Below are 18,335 nucleotides of genomic sequence, written 5' to 3'. Positions count from 1 at the left end.
CTTCCTCTCCCTTTTTTCTTCCTCCCTTCTTTCCATCTTCCCTCCTTCTCTCCCTTCCTCCCTCCCTCCCTCCCCCTTCCTTCTTTCCTTCTCTCTTTTCACTCGTTCTTCCCTCCCTTCCTCCCTCCTCCCCATTTTTCTTCCTCCCTTCTTTCCATCTCCCCTCCTTCTCTCCCTCTCTCCCTTCCTTCCTCCCTCTCTCCCTTTCATTCCTTCTCCCTTCTTCTTTCCCCTTTCCTTCCTTTCCATCCTCCCTCCCTTTCTTCCTCCCTTCCTTCTTTCCATCTTCCCTCCTTCTCTCCCTTCCTCCCTCCCTCCCTCCCCCTTCCTTCTTTCCTTCTCTCTTTTCACTCGTTCTTCCTCCCTCATTTTTCTTCCTCCCTTCTTTCCTTCTTCCCTCCTTCTCTCCCTCTCCCTTCCTCCCTCTTTCATTCCTTCTCTCCCTCCTTCTTCCCCCATTCCTTCCTTTCTACCCTCCCTCCCTCTTTCTTCCTCCCTTCCTTCTTTCCATCTTCCCTCCTTCCCTGCCTGCCCATGTTTTTTTTTAACTCTCTGTTTTTGACTGAGGTTCTCCACTGGGAGTCACAAATTACCAGGAAATGTCTTTAAATAAAACTTAAGCATATAAAACATAGACAACGCCCCACGCTCTCTCCTCCAGGATTTGCAGCCTGTAGGAGCAATCCAGAGACACCCCCCCCCGCAGGGTTGTTTGGGCTGTTCCTCGTGAATGCCGCCCCCACCAGGAGCCCAGCTGTGACCATTAGGCCCTCCTGCCCAGGATAAGACCCACATTTCAGCATTGCTGAGATTCCTGGCTTCCGTGATGATCTCCTGCAGCAGCACCGAAACGTCATCTGAAAGAGAAAGGAAGGAATTGGGGAGAAGCTGAGAGGACCGTCTGGTGGACCTCAGAAATATATCTTTTTTTGGGGGGGGGGGACTTTATTCCCATCCCACCATACACCCACCGATTGGCATCCGTAACCATGCCTAGCTCTCAAGCTTCCTCCTTCCGTTATCTATTCAAGATGGACAGTATTTAATATTTATTTGCTATGTATATGTAGGGATGTGGGTCTGTACCAGGGGTAGTCAACCTTGGCTCTTTTATGACTCATGGAATTCAACTCCCAGAATTCCTGAGCCAACATGGGGGAACTATGGCCCCTTCATGACTGATGGACTTCAACTCCCAGAATTCCTCAGCCAGCATGGGGGAACTATGGCCCCTTCATGACTGATGGACTTCAACTCCCAGAATTCCTCAGCCAGCATGGGGGAACTATGGCCCCTTCATGACTCGGGGACTTCAGCTCCCAGAATTCCTGAGCCAGCATGGGGGAACTATGGCCCCTTCATGACTGATGGACTTCAACTCCCAGAATTCCTCAGCCAGCATGGGGGAACTATGGCCCCTTCATGACTCGGGGACTTCAGCTCCCAGAATTCCTGAGCCAACATGGGGGAACTATGCCCTCTTCATGACTCGTGGACTTCAACTCCCAGAATTCCTCAGCCAGCATGGGGGAACAATGGCCCCTTCATGACTTGTGGACTTTAACTCCCAGAATTCCTGAGCCAGCATGGGGGAACTATGGCCCCTTCATGACTTGTGGACTTTAACTCCCAGAATTCCTGAGCCAACATGGGGGAACTATGCCCTCTTCATGACTGATGGACTTCAAGTCCCAGAATTCCTGAGCCAGCCATGCTGAGGGGAAAGGGAGAGGTTTCCAAGCTGAGCCATGCTGGCTCAGGAATTCTGGGAGTTGAAGTCCACGAGTCATAAAAGAGCCAAGGTTGACTACCCCTGGTCTATACATATGTTGTTCATAGTATGTTTAGGTGTGTGTCACGTATGTTTCACTTTGAGAGCGGGCAACTCAGTTTCATTTTTGATGTGTGCCGTTGTGCCCACAGTAAAACAAAATGACAATAAAGGTTATTTAAATAAATAAATAAATTTAAATAAATAAATAGATTTAAATAAATAAATAAATAAATAAATATTTTATCTTATCTTATCTCTTAGCTGAGATGGGGAATTATTCCCTTTTTATCGGCGAGAATGGATAGATATGAATATGACCGGATGTATCTACTGCAATGTAAGTCTCAGCTTGGAATTTCTGGACAATAAATATTTGTTTAAAACCATCTCGTGGAGTTTACGCTCTCTGGATCAGGACTATGATGCATCTCAGTCTACGTTCCAGAAAAGTAATAATAATAATAATAATAATAATAATAATAATAATAATAATAATAATAATAATAATGATGATGATGTGATGATGATAGGTGCCTTGGGTGCAATCCCAAAACAACTGGAGCACCACTTGAACACCATTGGCATTGACAAATTCGCTATTAGTCAATTGCAAAGGCAGCCTTATTAGGAACTGCTTCCATCCTGCGACAATATCTGTAATACCATCAAACATCCACATCTGCCTATCCCAGGTCCTGGGTAAGGACTCGCTAGGTAGACAAAATGCCAAATCCAGTCTGAACATCTGGCTGACTGTGTGATGATAATGATGATAATGATGATGATGATCATCATCATCAAGTTGGAAGGGACCTTGGAGGTCATCTAGTCCAACCCCCTGCTCAGACAGGAAACCCTACACCATTTTAGACAAATGGCTGTCCAGTCTCTTCTTAAATATCTCCAGTGTTGGAGCACCCATAGTTTCTGGAGGCAGGTTGTTCCACTGGTTAATTGTTCTAACTGTCAGGAAGTTTCTCCTTAGTTCTAGGTTGCTTCTTGTCCTGCCTTCTTCAGGCACTTTGGAGAATAGCTTGACTCCCTCTTCTTTGGGGCAGCCCCTGAGATACTGGAAGGCTGCTATCATGTCCCCCCTGGTCCTTCTCTTCATTAAAAGTAAAAAGGAAAAATTTCCCATCTCAGCTAGGCATGGTTATGGATGCCAATTGATACCTGCATGATGCTTGATTAAAACAAAAGCTTTTACAACCCCGGCAGGTAGCCAGGACATCCTGTAATAAACTTTGAAGCCCCTCCCACTGACTAGATAAGATAGAGGGCTGACTGACAACTAGACTACATTTCCCAGAGGCCACCTCTTAAGGAGGCAGCGTTTAACCCTTTCAACGCTAAATGCTCTAACACAGTCCTCAATTCCTAAGCTAGCTATAAAATGGACCAGATGGCTCAACTGGTCCAACACATCATTTGAAATGGGTAAGAAGTGGGGAGAAGCTCAGAGGACTATCTGATGGACCTCAGACATATATCTTCTGGGAGGGGGGATAGAGGAGCTTTATTCCCACCCCACCTCCACTGGAAAGCAACCCCGGCCAGCCCACCACCACCCCCAATTTCAATGGGGCCAAATCATCAGTAGAGTCTCTTAAGCAGAGATGTCCTGTGTCAGGCCCTGGTTCCTTTCTCCTGTCCTTGGCTGGTGCTGGATGGACTTGGATACCTACCCAGGTGAGTGAAGAGGTTCTTGGCCACTTGCAAAAGAGCCTGAGGAGGAGAAGAAGAAAAAGAGGTGAACGCCCCCCCGTTCTTGCCAAGGACCAACGTTGCATTTTTGGAAAGGATGCACGCCGCCTCTTATTGGTCAGAATAACAGAATTCAGTTGGAAGGGACCTTGGAGATGTTCTAGTCCAACCCCTTGCTCAGAGAGAGAACTCTAGCCCAGGGCTTTTCAACCTTTTCACCCCTTGTACCACTTTTAGGATATGGCAACATCCGAGGACCACCAGTCGCCTAGCAAGGGGTCAAAAACTTGATGACCAAAAAAAAAAAAAAAAGAAAGAAAGAAAAAAGTGATAAAGCACAGGTAGTCCTCGACTTACAACAGTTCGCTTAGTGACTGTTCGAAGTTACAGTGGCACTGAAAAAAGTGCCCCCCAAGCCACAGCCGAGCAAGACACCTGCCTGCCCGCCCGGCCGCGCTCTTCCTCCTGTCCGAGGTTTTCATTGTTGTGAGCATTTCTGTTGAGGATTGGCAGCGGGGGTGGGGTGGGGGGTGTTTGGTTTTTATTCCCCCCCCTGTCTGCTGGGTGGTTGCAGCAGGTTTTGGTCACTTCACATGACCCTGGGACGCTGTGACCGTCATAAATATGAATCGGTTTGCCAAGCATCTGAATGTAAATCACAAGACCCTGGAGAGGCTGCAACATTCCAGCTGATCGGCGCTTCTTCTGGGCTCAGCAGAAGCGCCAGGATCAGCGCTGAGCTCCAGCTGGAACCTGGCACTGATCCTGGCGCTTCCGCTGAGCCCTGACATCCCTGCAGCTCCAGCCGTCTCTTGCTCAGGCTTGTGCGGTGCTGCCACTGGTTCAGCTCATTTTCCTCCCCCGCTACCACTTTTCTAGGATGGTTGCGTACCCCCTGCCAGGTGCCAATGGACCACAGGTGGTACCCCTACCCCTGGTTGAAAAGTCCTGCCCTAGACAAATGCTTATCCAATCTCTTCTTGGAAACCTCCAGAGCTGGAGCACCCACAACTTCTGGAGGCAGGTTGTTCCACTGATGAATTGTCCTCCCAGTCAGGAAGTTTCTCCCCTTAGTTCCAGATTGCTTCTCTCTTTGGTTGGTTTCCATCCGTTGCTTCTTGTCCTGCCCTCAAGTGCTTTGGAGAATAGGTGGACCCCCCCCTCTTCTTTGTGGCAACCCCTCAGATACTGGAAGACTGCTATCATGTCAGCTCTCGTCCTTCTTTTTATTAGACTAGACATACCCCATGCCTTCAACTATTCTTCTTGAGGTCTGAGATGCAAGCCTACAGGAGATATCTCTAAACTTTGCAGAAGTTCAGTGGTTTTGATCTTCAAAAGTCCCAACAGGTGAAGACCATCTTATTTTGACCTTCAAAAGTCCCAACAGCTGAAGACCATCTTATCTTGACTTTCAAAAGTCCCAACAGCTGAAGACCATCTTATCTTGACCTTCAAAAGTCCCAACAGCTGAAGACCATCTTATTTTGACCTTCAAAAGTCCCAACAGCTGAAGACCATCTTATTTTGACCTTCAAAAGTCCCAACAGCTGAAGACCATCTTATTTTGACCTTCAAAAGTCCCAACAGCTGAAGACCATCTTATCTTGACCTTCAAAAGTCCCAACAGCTGAAGACCATCTTAGTTTGACCTTCAAAAGTCCCAACAGCTGAAGACCATCTTATCTTGACCTTCAAAAGTCCCAACAGCTGAAGACCATCTTAGTTTGACCTTCAAAAGTCCCAATAGCTGAAGACCATCTTATCTTGACCTTCAAAAGTCCCAACAGCTGAAGACCATCTTAGTTTGACCTTCGAAAGTCCCAACAGCTGAAGACCACCTTATCTGAAGGAGCATCTTCTCTTATCTGGTTCTGAAGATCTTTCAATCAAGACCTTCCCCTAGATCTACCCCATCCCCCACATAAAGCTGGTGAGGTGGATCTCTGCAACCAGGAGAGCTTTTTCTGTGGTGGCACCCCATATATGGCATCCTGGCACCCTCCATTCCCATTATTCTCAACCTGGGTGAAGATGTTTCTATTTTCCTAGACATCTTAATCTTATTTTAATTGTATTTATGTCTTATGTTTTTTGAGATTTAAATGACTGCCTTTCTAGTCTCTCTTGCTTTTTAACTGGCTTAATTGTATTTTAATGACATTTTAATGTACATTGTTTATGTCTTTGAATGACTGCCTTGCAGCTGTCTAGTTTGCCCTGTGTGATGTCTTTATTTTGCACTTTATTTGATTTTTATGGGTTTAACTGTCTTTTTATTGTAAACTACCTCGAGAGCTTTGGCTGTCAGGCAGTTTAAAAATTTTAAACAGACGCATGAACCAATTTTATTATCCCCATCTGCAAGCTTGATCTCTTCAGGTGAAGTCCCACATCTGCATCCACACAACACAGGAAGCTTGGTTGACACGCCTCTTGTTAAGCTGCTGTTTGTTCTCTGAGTGGCTGGTGCCAATCTAGCTGCTGGGGTGAGCTTCTGCTTCAGTCTGTTGCGAGGATATGAAAAAATGGCTCCACTCCATAAATAAGTCAAGGATGTTGACTTACTTATCCAGTTATGGTTGCCGCGATACCAAAAAACATGCTGAGACTGTGGAAAGAGTATAGAGAAAAGCAACAAAGATGATTAGGGCGCTGGAGGCTAAAACAAATGAAGAACGGTTGCAGGAATTGGGTGTTGTTGTTAGTTACGAAGTCGTGTCCGACGCATCACGGCTCCATGGACAACGTTCCCCCAGGCCTTCCTGTTCTCTGCCATCTTCTGGAGTCCATTGAAGCTCACGCCTCCTGCTTCAGTGACTCCATCCAGCCACCTCCTTCTCCGCCGTCCCCTTCTTCTGTTGCCCTCCATCTTTCCCAGCATTAGGCTCTTCTCCAGGGAGTCCTTCCTTCTCATTAGGTGGCCAAAGTCCTTGAGTTTCCACTTCAGGATCTGGCCTTCTCAAGAGCAGTCAGGGTTGATCTCCTCCAGGACTGACCGGTTGGATCGCCTTGCAGTCCAAGGGACTCGCAGGAGTCTTCTCCAGCACCATAGTTCAAAGGCCTCCATTCTTTTGGCGCTCAGCCTTTCTTATGGTCCAACTTTCACAGCCATACATTGGGCATGAGAATTGGGTATGTCCAGTTTAATGAAAAGAAGAACTTTTGACATGATAGCTAGCATCTTCCAATATTTTTTATATAATATTTTATCAATTTTCTATTATTACAATTCCTTAGTGCTTCATGAATAACGTGTTGCCTGGGTTAATTTATTAGGTTTACTAATACCAATTAAGTTCTTACTCTCTATCCTGTTTTTCCAGCCAATGATAGAATAGGTTCCACGTTTGAACATATTCTAGATCTTCTTTTTCTTTAATTCTCAGTGTAGCCAAAACCCTGGTATCTATTATCACAATACTACTACTACTCCTACTAATAAAGTTAGAAGGGACTTTGGAGGTCATCTAGTCCAACCCCCTGCTCAGGCAGGAAACCTTATACTATTTCAGACAAATGGCTGTCCAGTCTCTTCTTAAAAACTTCCAGTGTTGGAGCATAAACCACTTCTGGAGGCAGGTTGTTCCACTGGTTAATTGTTCTAATGGTCAGGAAATTTCTTAGTTGGTTGTTTCTCTCCTTATTTATTTATTTATTTATTTATTTATTTATTTATTTATGAGACTTATATACCGCTTTAAGTGCAAGCACTCTCTAAGCGGTGTACACCAGTAAGCAATGTATATATATATATATATTTACATTGCACCCAACAATCTGGGTCCTCATTTTACCTACCCCGGAAGGATGGAAGGCTGAGTCAACCTTGAGCCGGTGAGATTTGAACCGCTGACCTGCTGAACATAGTCAGCTAAAGTGGCCTGCAGTACTGCACTCTTTCCATCCGTTGCTTCTTGTCTGGCCCTCGGGCGCTTTGGAGAATGGCTTGACTGCCTCTTCTTTGGGGCAGCCCCTGAGAGACTGGAAGGCTGCTATCATGTCCCCCCTCGTCCTTCTCTTCTTTAAACTAGACATACCCAATTCCAGCAACCGTTCCTTGTATGTTTTAGCCTCCAGTCCCCTGATCCTCTTTGTTGCTCTTCTCTGCCCTCTTTCCAGAGTCTCAACATCTTTTTTACATCATGGTGACCAAAACTGGATGCAGTATTCCAAGTGTGGCCTTACCAAGGCCTTGTAAAGTGGTATTAACACTTCACGTGATCTTGATTCTTGTGGTGGATGTGTGTTAAAGCAAAAAAAATAAAAAATAAAAATTGGACAAACATACATACTTGGTTAGAAAAGATGTTAGGGAAGCACACAGGCTTTAAACCTGAACTCTTTTTACTAGGTATAATTTCAGAAAAAAGTGATAAAGTGTATATTTTACTTTACATGTATTCACAGCAGCAAGGATTGTATTTGCTCAGCACTGGAAAAATGAAAAAAATACCATTGGGTGAAGAGATAATTAAGAAAATACTGGACTGTGTGGAAATGGATAGAGCATCTTCCAATAGTTGAGGGGCTGCCCCAAAGAAGAGGGAGTCAAGCTATTCTCCAAAGCAGGACAAGAAGCCACAGATGGAAACTCATCAAGGAGAGAAGCAACCTAGAACTAAGGAGAAACTTCCTGACAGTTGGAACAATTAGCCAGTGGAACCACCTGCCTCCAGAAGCGGTGAATGCTCCAACACTGGAAGTTTTCAAGAAGAGACTGGACAGCCATTTGTTTGAAATGGTATAGGGTCTCCTGCCTGAGCAGGGGGTTGGACTAGATGACCTCCAAGGCCCCTTCAACTCTGTTATCCTGTGTTGTGTGAAGGTAGGAACCATTCCAAGTTCCTTAATCCACCAGCTCAGTCCCTAAATGCATTTGCAATCAAGTTGATTGATTATGCGCCATCGAGCTGCTGTCCGCTCTCAGTGACCGCATAGATTCTTTCAATAATAATTTGCCTTAACCCAATTTACAATAAATTAGCATTTGGTAAATATGCTGCAGCTGTTTAAGGGAAGAGTGAACTTTACCAAAGACTTGCAATATTGTTCCAAACAGCACCGCCAGAGGGAGCCCTGAGCACATGGCTGGCCCAAAGGGACTCATTGGGTGGTGGGCAAGTTGGAAGCTGAAAAGTTCTGTCTTTGTGTGAGTGTTAGTGTGTGTGTGTGTGTGTGTGTGTGTGTGTGTGTGTGTGTGTGTGTGTGTGAAAAAGAATGAGAGAGGAAGAGAAAAAGAAAGAGAGAAAGAGAGAGGAAGGAAGGAAGGAAGGAAGGAAGGAAGGAAGAAGCAAGAAGGCAAAAACAGAGAAAGAAAGAGAAAGAGAGACAGGGAGAGAGAGGAAGAAAGGAAGGAAGGAAGGAAAAGAAAGAGCAAGAGGGCAAAACAGAGAGAGAGAAAGAGAGAGAGAGAGAAAGAGAAAGAATGAGAGGAAGAAAAAAGGAAGGAAAAGAAAGTGCGAAAGAGAGAAAGAGAGAGAGAGAAAGAAAGAGAGGAAGGGAGGGTGGGAGGGAGGGCAGGAGAGAGAGAGAAGAAAAAAGAGAGAGGAGAGAGAGAGAAAGAAGAGAAAGAAGAGAGAAAGAGAAAGAGAAAGAAGAGAAAGAAGAGAGGAGAGAAAGAGAAAAAGGAAGGAAGGATGTAAGGAAGGAAGGAAAACAAGGAGGAAGAAGGCGAAACAGAGAAAGAGAGAGAGTCAGAGAGGGAGAGAGAGAGGAAGAAAGGAAGGAAGGAAAAGAAAGAGCAAGAGGGCAAAACAGAGAGAGAGAGAGAGAGAAAAGAGAAAGAATGAGAGAGGAAGAAAAAAGGAAGGAAAAGAAAGTGCGAAACAGAGAGAGAGAGAGAAAGAAAGACAGAGAGGAAGGAAGGGAGGGAGGGAGGGCAGGAGAGAGAGAGAGAAAGAGAGAGAGAGAGCACCAGGCTGCATTAAGAAATGGGGTTCCTCCCTAAAAAAAAATCCACAGGGAGGACAGTTGTTCCCTCTCCATTCCTCAAAGACCAGCTCCTAGTGGACCATCCCTTAAATACGAGCCAGCCGTGTGCTGCAGCTGTCAAAAAAGCCAACACAGTGCTGGGCTGCATCAACAGAGGGATAGAATCAAGATCACGTGAAGTGTTAGTACCACTTTACAAGGCCTCGGTAAGGCCACACTTGGAATCCTGCATCCAGTTTTGGTCCCCACGATGTAAAAAAGATGTTGAGACTCTAGAAAGAGGGCAGAGAAGAGCAACAAAGATGATCAGGGGACTGGAGGCTAAAATATGTAAGGAACGGTTGCTGGAATTGGGTATGTCTTGTTTAACGAAGAGAAAGACGAGGGGGGACAGGATAGCAGCCTTCCAGTATCTCAGGGGCTGCCCCAAAGAAGTCAAGCTCTTCTCCAAAGCCCCTGAAGAAGGCAGGACAAGAAGCAATGGATGGAAAGTCACCAAAGAGAGAAGCAACCTGGAACTAAGGAGGAATTTCCTGACAGGGAGAACAATTAACCAGTGGAACCGCCTGCCTCCAGAAGCTGTGAATGCTCCAACACTGGAAGTCTTTAAGAAGAGACTGGACAGCCATTTGGACAGCTCTGAGGGACCTCTTCACTCCAGATGGATCTTAAAGAATATGAGCTTTGTTCTTGGGATGACCTGGGGATAACGAAGGCCAAGGACAGGTGGGCGTACCCCTTACCTGACACTCCCACTTGAGTTTCTGCTCCTTCTGGAAGGCCAACGTGCTGGTCAGCACCGTGGAAGTGTAGCAGAAGCAATGCTGGATTTTGTAGACATCAGCTTCATTGTAGCTGTGGGGAACAGAGAAGAGCAACAAAGATGTTGTCCATGGAGATTCTCCATTATCCAGGTCCTGGCTGTCCCAAAGGTGCTTTTTTTTTTTTTTTAAGAGGCCATGGGACTTTCTGGTTTTTCTTTGAAGACCTTTCCCTTCTCCTCCAGGAAGCTTCTTCAGCTCTGGGGTGAAGAGCAGAAGAAGCTTCTTGGATGGGAAGCGACAGTTCTTCAAAGAAAAACCAGAAAGTCCTGTGGCCCCGTGAAGAAGGAGCAACAGAGATGATCAGGGGGCTGGAGGCTAAAACATATGAAGAACGGTCGCTGGAATCGGGTATGTCTAGTTTAATGAAGAGAAGGACGAGGGGGGACATGATAGCAGTCTTCCGGTATCTGAGGGGCTGCCCCAAAGAAGAGGGAGTCAAGCTATTCTCCAAAGCCCCTGAAGGCAGGACAAGAAACAACGGATGGAAACTCATCAAGGAGAGAAGCAACCTAGAGCTAAGGAGAAACTTCCTGATAGTTAGAACAATTAACCAGTGGAACAACCTGCCTCCAGATGTCGTGGGTGATCCAACACTGGAAGTTTTTAAGAAGAGACTGGACAGCCATTTGGACAGCTCTGAGGGACCTCTTTATTCCAGATGCATCCCACTTGGCAGATGCATCCTAGAACTAAGGAGGAATTTCCTGACAGGGAGAACAATTAACCAGTGGAACAACCTGCCTCCAGAAGTCGTGGGTGATCCAACACTGGAGGTTTTTATGAAGAGACTGGACAAACCCTTGTCTGAAATGGTATAAGGGTCTCCTGCCTGAGCAGGGGGTTGGACTAGATGACCTCCAAGGTCCCTTCCAACTCTGTTATTTTGTTATTCACCCCCACAATGCTCAAGAGCTGATGGCCGATGCTTAAGTCATCTGCCAAGGAGAAGCAGGAATGATTCTTCTTCCTGCTCCTCTGAGTACCACCGAATCCCCAACTCACCTTTCGCCGCCAAGCTTGTTGAAGGCACAGGCCAAGGCCACCACCTGGGAGGTGGCTCGGCTGACCACAGGGACACACAGCATGGAGGTCACCTCAAAGCCCAGCATGGTGTTCAGCTGCTTGTGCTCTTCCTGGAACGAAAGAGGAGAACGTTGGTGTGAACCAGCCATCTTTCTAGCCACCGCCGTTAAACGAATCACTTCAGATGTTAAGTTAGCAACATGGCCGTTAAGAGAATCCAGCTTCCCCATTGACTTTGTGTGTCAGAAAATGGCAAAAGGGGATCATGTGGACCTGGGAGGTTGTGACTGTCATAAATATGAGTCAGAATAACAGAATCGGAGTCGAAACGGACCTCAGAGGTCTCCTAGTCCAGGGATAGGCAACCTTGGCTCTTTTATGACTCCTGGACTTCAACTCCCAGAATTCCTGAGCCAGCATGGGGGGAACTATGGCCCCTTCATGACTCATGGACTTCAATTCCCAGAATTCCTGAGTCAGCATGGGGGAACTATGGCCCCTTCATGACTCGTGGACTTCAACTCCCAGAATTCCTGAGCCAGCATGGGGGAACTTTGGCCCCTTCATGACTCGTGACTTCAACTCCCAGAATTCCTAACCATCATGGGGGAACTATTGCCCCTTCATGACTCGTGGACTTCACTCCCAGAATTCCTGAGCCAGCATGGGGGAACTTTGGCCCCTTCATGACTCGTGGACTTCAACTCCCAGAATTCCTGACCAGCATGAGGGAACTATGGCCCCTTCATGACTCGTGGACTTCAAATCCCAGAATTCCTGAGCTAGCATGAGGGAACCATGGCCCCTTCATGACTGGTGGACTTCAACTCCCAGAATTCCTGAGCCAGCATGAGGGAACTATGGCCCCTTCATGACTCGTGGACTTCAATTCCCAGAATTCCTGAGCCAGCATGGGGGAACTATGGCCCCTTCATGACTCGTGGACTTCAACTCCCAGAATTCCTGAGCCAGCATGGGGGAACTGTGGCCCCCTCATGACTCATGGACTTCAACTCCCAGAATTCCTCAGCCAGCATTGGGGAACTATGGCCCCTTCATGACTCATGGACCTCAACTCCCAGAATTCCTGAGCCAGCATGGCTGAGCTTGGAAACCTCTCCCTTTCCCTCAGCATGGCTGGCTTAGGAATTCTGGGAGTTGAAGTCCATGAGTCATAAAAGAGCCAAGGTTGCCTACCCCTGTCCTAGTCCAACCCCCTGCTCCGTTGCCAACCGTCTGAATTTTGATCACGTGACCGTGGGGATGCTGCAATGGACGTCCATGTGGAAAACGGTTGTACTGTAGTGGCCAAACTTGTGGAAACCTTTTGGGAAAAGTGTCCAGTAGAAATGCCACCTTTGGTTAAGTTTCCACCCATTTTTCTTCTCATTTCTTTATAACGGTAGCCTCGTTCACTTAATAATACTATTTTACATCGCTTTCTGGGCAACCAGTCAACTCTTTGCACCATGATTTTAATTTTATGACGTTTTACAAGCTCACTCAATGAAAGAACACCAAAAAACCCCCAACCAACTGGATAGCCATCACATAACACACTGACAAATGTCGTCCTCTCGGCTTCAATACAGGACATCAATCACTGGATCCTGCTGTGATCTGATTGGCTCATGGCCAAAACAAGAGGACACCTGATTGGCTCTCTAAACACTCATGCTCATTGGCTACAATCAGAGGGAAAGCTACCTGAGATCAACCGAAGCAAGTTGTGCTTCCTTTTTCTGGTTATTTGGCTATAACTTTTCATAGAATACAGTACAGATAATTGAACAAATTTTGTTGCATTACATTCTTGATTAAAATAATAATAATAATAATAATAATAATAATAATAATAATAATAATAATAATAATAATAATAATAATAATAATAGTAGTAGTAGTAGTAGTAGTAGTAGTAAAGTTGGAAGGGCCTTGGAGGTCATCTAGTCCAACCCCCTGCTCAGGCAGGAAACCCTACACCATTTCGGACAAATGGCTGTCCAGTCTCTTCTTAAAAACTTCCAGTGTTGGAGCATTTACTGCTTCTGGAGGCAGGAGTTCCACTGATTAATTGTTCTCACTGTCAGGAAGTTTCTCCGTAGTTCTAGGTTGCTTCTCTCCTTGATTAGTGATCTTTCCATTGATATATAATTTTATGGTACTGCTCCCCCCCCCAAAAAGTGGTGTTATTAGCCATCGAACCTCAAAAATACACTTTTCCCAAAAGGTTTCCACAATTTTGGCCCACGACTATAAGTCCCTTTTTTTCTGTGCCGTTGTAAGTTTGAATGGTCACTAAATGAACTGTGTTGAGGACCCAAATGGGAGGAACCCAACCCCTCTTTTACTGATGGACCTACCAAGCTGATGTCTTTCAGGATAAAAGATTGCTTCTCTTCCACGACTTTTCCCAAATGTCCAACTGTTAACTGGGTGGAAAAAAAGAGAGAAAGAGAGACACACAGGGAATAGTCTTCAGAACGAAATAAATGGAGGCCAGAACCAATTTGGGTCTTAATCAGACTCCCTGTCCTGATAACAATTAGAATTGACCATTTTTTTGTCCGTTGTACGATTCCATGCGGTGTAAGCTGCTCAAAATTGCTGGAGGCGGCCGTGGACAACAAACCATCATTCAACAAAGGAGAATATTTGTCGATTGGGGTTGAAATGTGGGGTCCTTGGTGCGCCCCGAGCTTGTTTTCTTGTAGACATTTCATTACCCAAGTAGGTAACATCATCAGTGCTAGGGGGTGATGTTAGCTAGTTTGGTAATTTTATGGTAAAAAAAATAATAATTAAAAACAAGCAAGCTCGGAGCGCACCAAGGACCCCTCGCAAGCCAAAAATAAAGTCAAATCAAGAAACAAATGCTCATCTTCTCACATTTTAATTTTATGGGGTTTCCGGCAGGAGAGCCTCAACGTTGAGGGGTTTCAAGCAAAAATGTCACACGCAGCGCGACAGACATTCTTCTCGATTTCTTAATCCTGAGAGTTAAGTCACCGAGATTTGACAAGACTTAATGAACTTTTGACTGACTGATGGGATCCGGAATAAGCTGTTGCTCTGTTTGTAACCGATTCCAAAGGGGCTCCAGTTCGGGGAAAAAGCTGGAGACAACACAACAGGACTCTTTCATATTGGCATCATGACATCACACACATCTACAGCTAGGGCAGGGGTAGGCAACCTTGGCTCTTTTATGGCTCATGGACTTCAACTCCCAGAATTCCTGAGCCAGCATGGGGGAAATATGGCCCCTTCATGACTCCTGGACTTCAACTCCCAGAATTCCTCAGCCAGCATGGGGGAACTATGGCCCCTTCATGACTCGTGGACTTCAACTCCCAGAATTCCTCAGTCAGCATGAGGGAACTATGGCCCCTTCATGACTTGTAGACTTCAACTCCCAGAATTCCTGAGCCAGCATGGGGGAACTTTGGCCCCTTCATGACTTGCAGACTTCAACTCCCAGAATTCCTGAGCCAGCATGGGGGAACTATGGCCCCCTCATGACTTGTGGACTTCAACTCCCAGAATTCCTGAGCCAGCATGGGGGAACTATGGCCCCTTCATGACTCGTGGACTTCAACTCCCAGAATTCCTGAGCCAGCATGGGGGAACTTTGGCCCCTTCATGACTTGGACTTCAACTCCCAGAATTCCTGAGCAGCATGGGGGAACTTGGCCCCTTCATGACTCGTGGACTTCAACTCCCAGAATCCTGAGGCAGCATGGGGAACTACATTCAACTCCCAGAATTCCTGAGGCAGCATGGGGGAACTATGGCCCCTTCATGACTTGTGGACTTCAACTCCCAGAATTCCTGAGCCAGCATGGGGGAACTATGGCCCCTTCATGACTCGTGGACTTCAACTCCCAGAATTCCTGAGCCAGCTGTGCTGAGGGGAAAGGGAGAGGCTTCCAAGCTGAGCCATGCTGGCTCAGGAATTCTGGGAGCTGAAGTCCACGAGTCATAAAGAGCCAAGGTTGCCTACCCCTGAGCTATGGGAATTGCTTATATTATTTTATGGAATTGTTTTAAGGTAATAAAAAGTTCTCCCCTATTTGTAAATATGTGTGATATTTGGTTTGTTCTAGTGCAGTGTTTCCCAAACTTGACAATTTTAAGCCATGTGGACTTCAACTCCCAGAATTCCACAGCCAGCAATGCTGGCTGTGGAATTCTGGGTGTTGAAGTCCACATGCTTTAAAATTGTCAAGTTTGGGAAACACTGTTCTAGTGGTTAAGGCAAAGGGGTAGAAAGCAGGAGTTCTAATCCCACCTCAGACATGAAAGCCGGCTGGGTGACTTTGGGCCAATCACCAGGAGACAGGGAGTTCTAGTCCCGCCTTAGGGATGAGAGCCAGCTGGGTGACTTTGGGCCAATCACCAGGAGATGGGGAGTTCTAGTCCCGCCTTAGGCATGAAAGCCGGCTGGGTGACTTTGGGCCAATCACCAGGAGACGGGGAGTTCCAGTCCCGCCTTAGGCACGAAAGACAACTGGGTGACTTTGGGCCAATCACCAGGAAGCTGTGAGTTCTAGTCCCGCCTTAGGCATGAAACCCAACTGGGTGACTTTGGGCCAATCACCAGGAGACGGTGAGTTCTAGTCCCGCCTCAGGCATGAAAGCCAAGTGGACACTTTCTCAAATTACAGTTCTGCTTTGGACTCAGGTTTTTCTTATCTGACCACTGTCTTGGTTCCAGGTCTTCCTTCTGCTCCTCAAGGCTGTTCTCTCCACCCATTACAGACCCCTACAACCCGTCTGAAGCTCCTGAGAACATTGGGATACCTGTGGTTGGCTTGGGAGGCTCATCTGTACTGATTTTTTTCATTGCGAGATCAACTTGGAGCTCTCTTAAGGCTGCGAACGCTTCCCCTTGTGTGTGTGGAAGACACTATTTTAGACCCTGAAGGATCAGCACTCACAACCTGAGCATCACAAGGAGAGGGGTGGGTTTAGCAACTTACTGGGAAGCTCATGTCCTCCTCCAAGACTTTATCTCCAACCACCTGCAAGAAAGAAAATTTGAACTGGTCAGAAAAAGTCCTCCTGTAGTTCTCTCTGTCATTTCTCATTCCATTAGAACATGTGGCCACTTCTGAGACTTGTGGACTTCAACTCCCAGAATTCCTCAACCAGCATAGCCCAAGGCAGTGAAGTACCCACAACTCCCGGAGGGAGCTGCTCCATCTATCCATCCATCCATCCATCCATCCATCCATCTATCTATCTATCTATCTATCTACCTATCTATCTATCTAATGTCTGTCTGTCTCTTTGCTGTCTGTCTGTCTGTCTGTCTGTCTGTCTTATATATATATAAGAAATAATGCTAAAGATAAAAGAATGATTTCTGGGTGTGTGCATGTTGAGAAATAAAATGTGAGCACCAGGAAGAAGTAAAACATTAAAAGTTTTATAAAACGCTAAAAGTTTAAATATAAAACATTTAAAATTTTTGAAAATCTATCTATCTATCTATCTATCTATCTATCTATCTATCTATCTATCTATCATCTATCTATCATCTATCTATCTATCTATCTATCTATCAATCATCTATCTATCTATCATCTATCTATCTTCTATCTCTATCTCTATCTTTCTAATCTATGATATCTTTCATCTCTGTCTGTCTGTCTGTCTGTCTGTCTGTCTGTCTACCGGTAGGTATCCATCCATCTATCTATCTATCTATCTATCTATCTATCTATCTATCTATTTATCTATCTAATGTCTGTCTGTCTCTTTGCTGTCTGTCTGTCTGTCTGTCTGTCTCTCTATATATATATCTATATATATCTTCTATCTCTATCTCTATCTTTCTAATTTATGGTATCTCTCATCTGTCTGTATGTCTGTCTGTCTGCCTACCGGTATCCATCCATCCATCCATCCAATTTATCTCTCATCCATCTCTCTTATCCATCCATCTCTCTTGTCTGTCTGTCCGTCCGTCCGTCCATCCACCCACCTAATTTCTCCATATCTATCTATCTATCTATCTATCTATCTATCTATCTATCTATCTATCTATCTATCTATCTATCTATCTATCTCTATCCATCCATCCATCCATCCATCCATCCATCCATCCATCGTGTCTTTCTCCTCTGTCATCTCTTTCTCTCTTCTATCTACTTATCATCTCTGTCTCCTACCGGTCGGTCTTTCAATATGTCTGTCTCTCTTTATCTCATCGAATTTATATAGCTGCCCATCTCACAAATAATCCAGGAAGTAAGATCAATAATTAGACAAAAAGCATTTCCTAAATTGAAGTTATTTCTTTGAGGGAGAGAATGGTAAATTGATTACTCAAGTTCTTATTCCATTTTGATTTCTAGGTACCAAATCTATACTGAGAGAACAACGGAAACTTTTTAAAACAGTTGACAATTGAAAAATGGTGTTCAAACTAAGGTCTATGACTCTGGCTGAGAAAAACATGAGGAGATGGGATTCTAGTTTTCAACACACACGGAGCCCAATCACAATTTTATTGATTCTGGAATGACAATAGGTTATTCATTCTGACCTTGTTTTAATTCTGTTTTTAATCTCTGTTTTTTTACTCTTGTTTTCGTACTACTGTATATTTTTCTGGTAAACCCACCCAGAGTCGTTTAGCTGAGATGGGCATAAAAATTTGACCGACAAATAAGTAAATAAATAAATGTAGCTATAAAAGGTAACCAATGTGTTTTCTCATTACTTGTAACGTTGCTCAAATGACGTGACATCGATTTAATTTAATTTAATTTAATTTAATTTAATTATTTCAGGTCACAACCTCTTCCATCTTTTATGCCGTTCTCAGCCAAGGAAGCCGTAACAAATACGTTTTCTGAATATTTTGAGGATTGCAAATGTGTAACGTTACGATGAAATGAAACGAAATGAAAAATTAAATTAAGGCACAACTTTTGCAATTCCTTACAACCCTCCTTAGCCAGATGGAAAGCACGAAGGGCAGATTCAACTACCCCTACGTTGAAAAGCCCACCATAGGGTGTGGGGTCTCCTATGAAGATGCTGTGCAGGAATGTCACAAAACTGAG

General features: G+C 45.2%; 1 protein-coding gene across 1 annotated transcript in view; it reads right to left on the bottom strand.

Moving 5' to 3' along the window:
* PDE2A (phosphodiesterase 2A) overlaps positions 1 to 18,335 on the bottom strand; it is an 89,327-nt gene that overhangs the window by 22,046 nt on the left and 48,946 nt on the right. The window contains exons 10-15 of the mRNA XM_039355877.1: positions 16,242 to 16,283; positions 13,623 to 13,691; positions 11,239 to 11,369; positions 10,156 to 10,267; positions 3,460 to 3,499; positions 794 to 857 (exon numbers count right to left, since the gene is read on the bottom strand). Of these exons, the coding sequence (XP_039211811.1) occupies positions 794 to 857; positions 3,460 to 3,499; positions 10,156 to 10,267; positions 11,239 to 11,369; positions 13,623 to 13,691; positions 16,242 to 16,283 (458 nt within the window). The remainder of the gene's footprint in view (positions 1 to 793; positions 858 to 3,459; positions 3,500 to 10,155; positions 10,268 to 11,238; positions 11,370 to 13,622; positions 13,692 to 16,241; positions 16,284 to 18,335) is intronic.

This window comes from Crotalus tigris, unplaced genomic scaffold (genome assembly GCF_016545835.1).
Source record: "Crotalus tigris isolate CLP2741 ecotype Arizona unplaced genomic scaffold, ASM1654583v1 scf7180000018765.387419, whole genome shotgun sequence".
Classification (NCBI taxonomy): Eukaryota; Metazoa; Chordata; class Lepidosauria; order Squamata; family Viperidae; genus Crotalus; species Crotalus tigris.
Note: the sequence above shows the minus strand (reverse complement) of the source record. Positions and strands in the feature narration are given on the sequence as shown.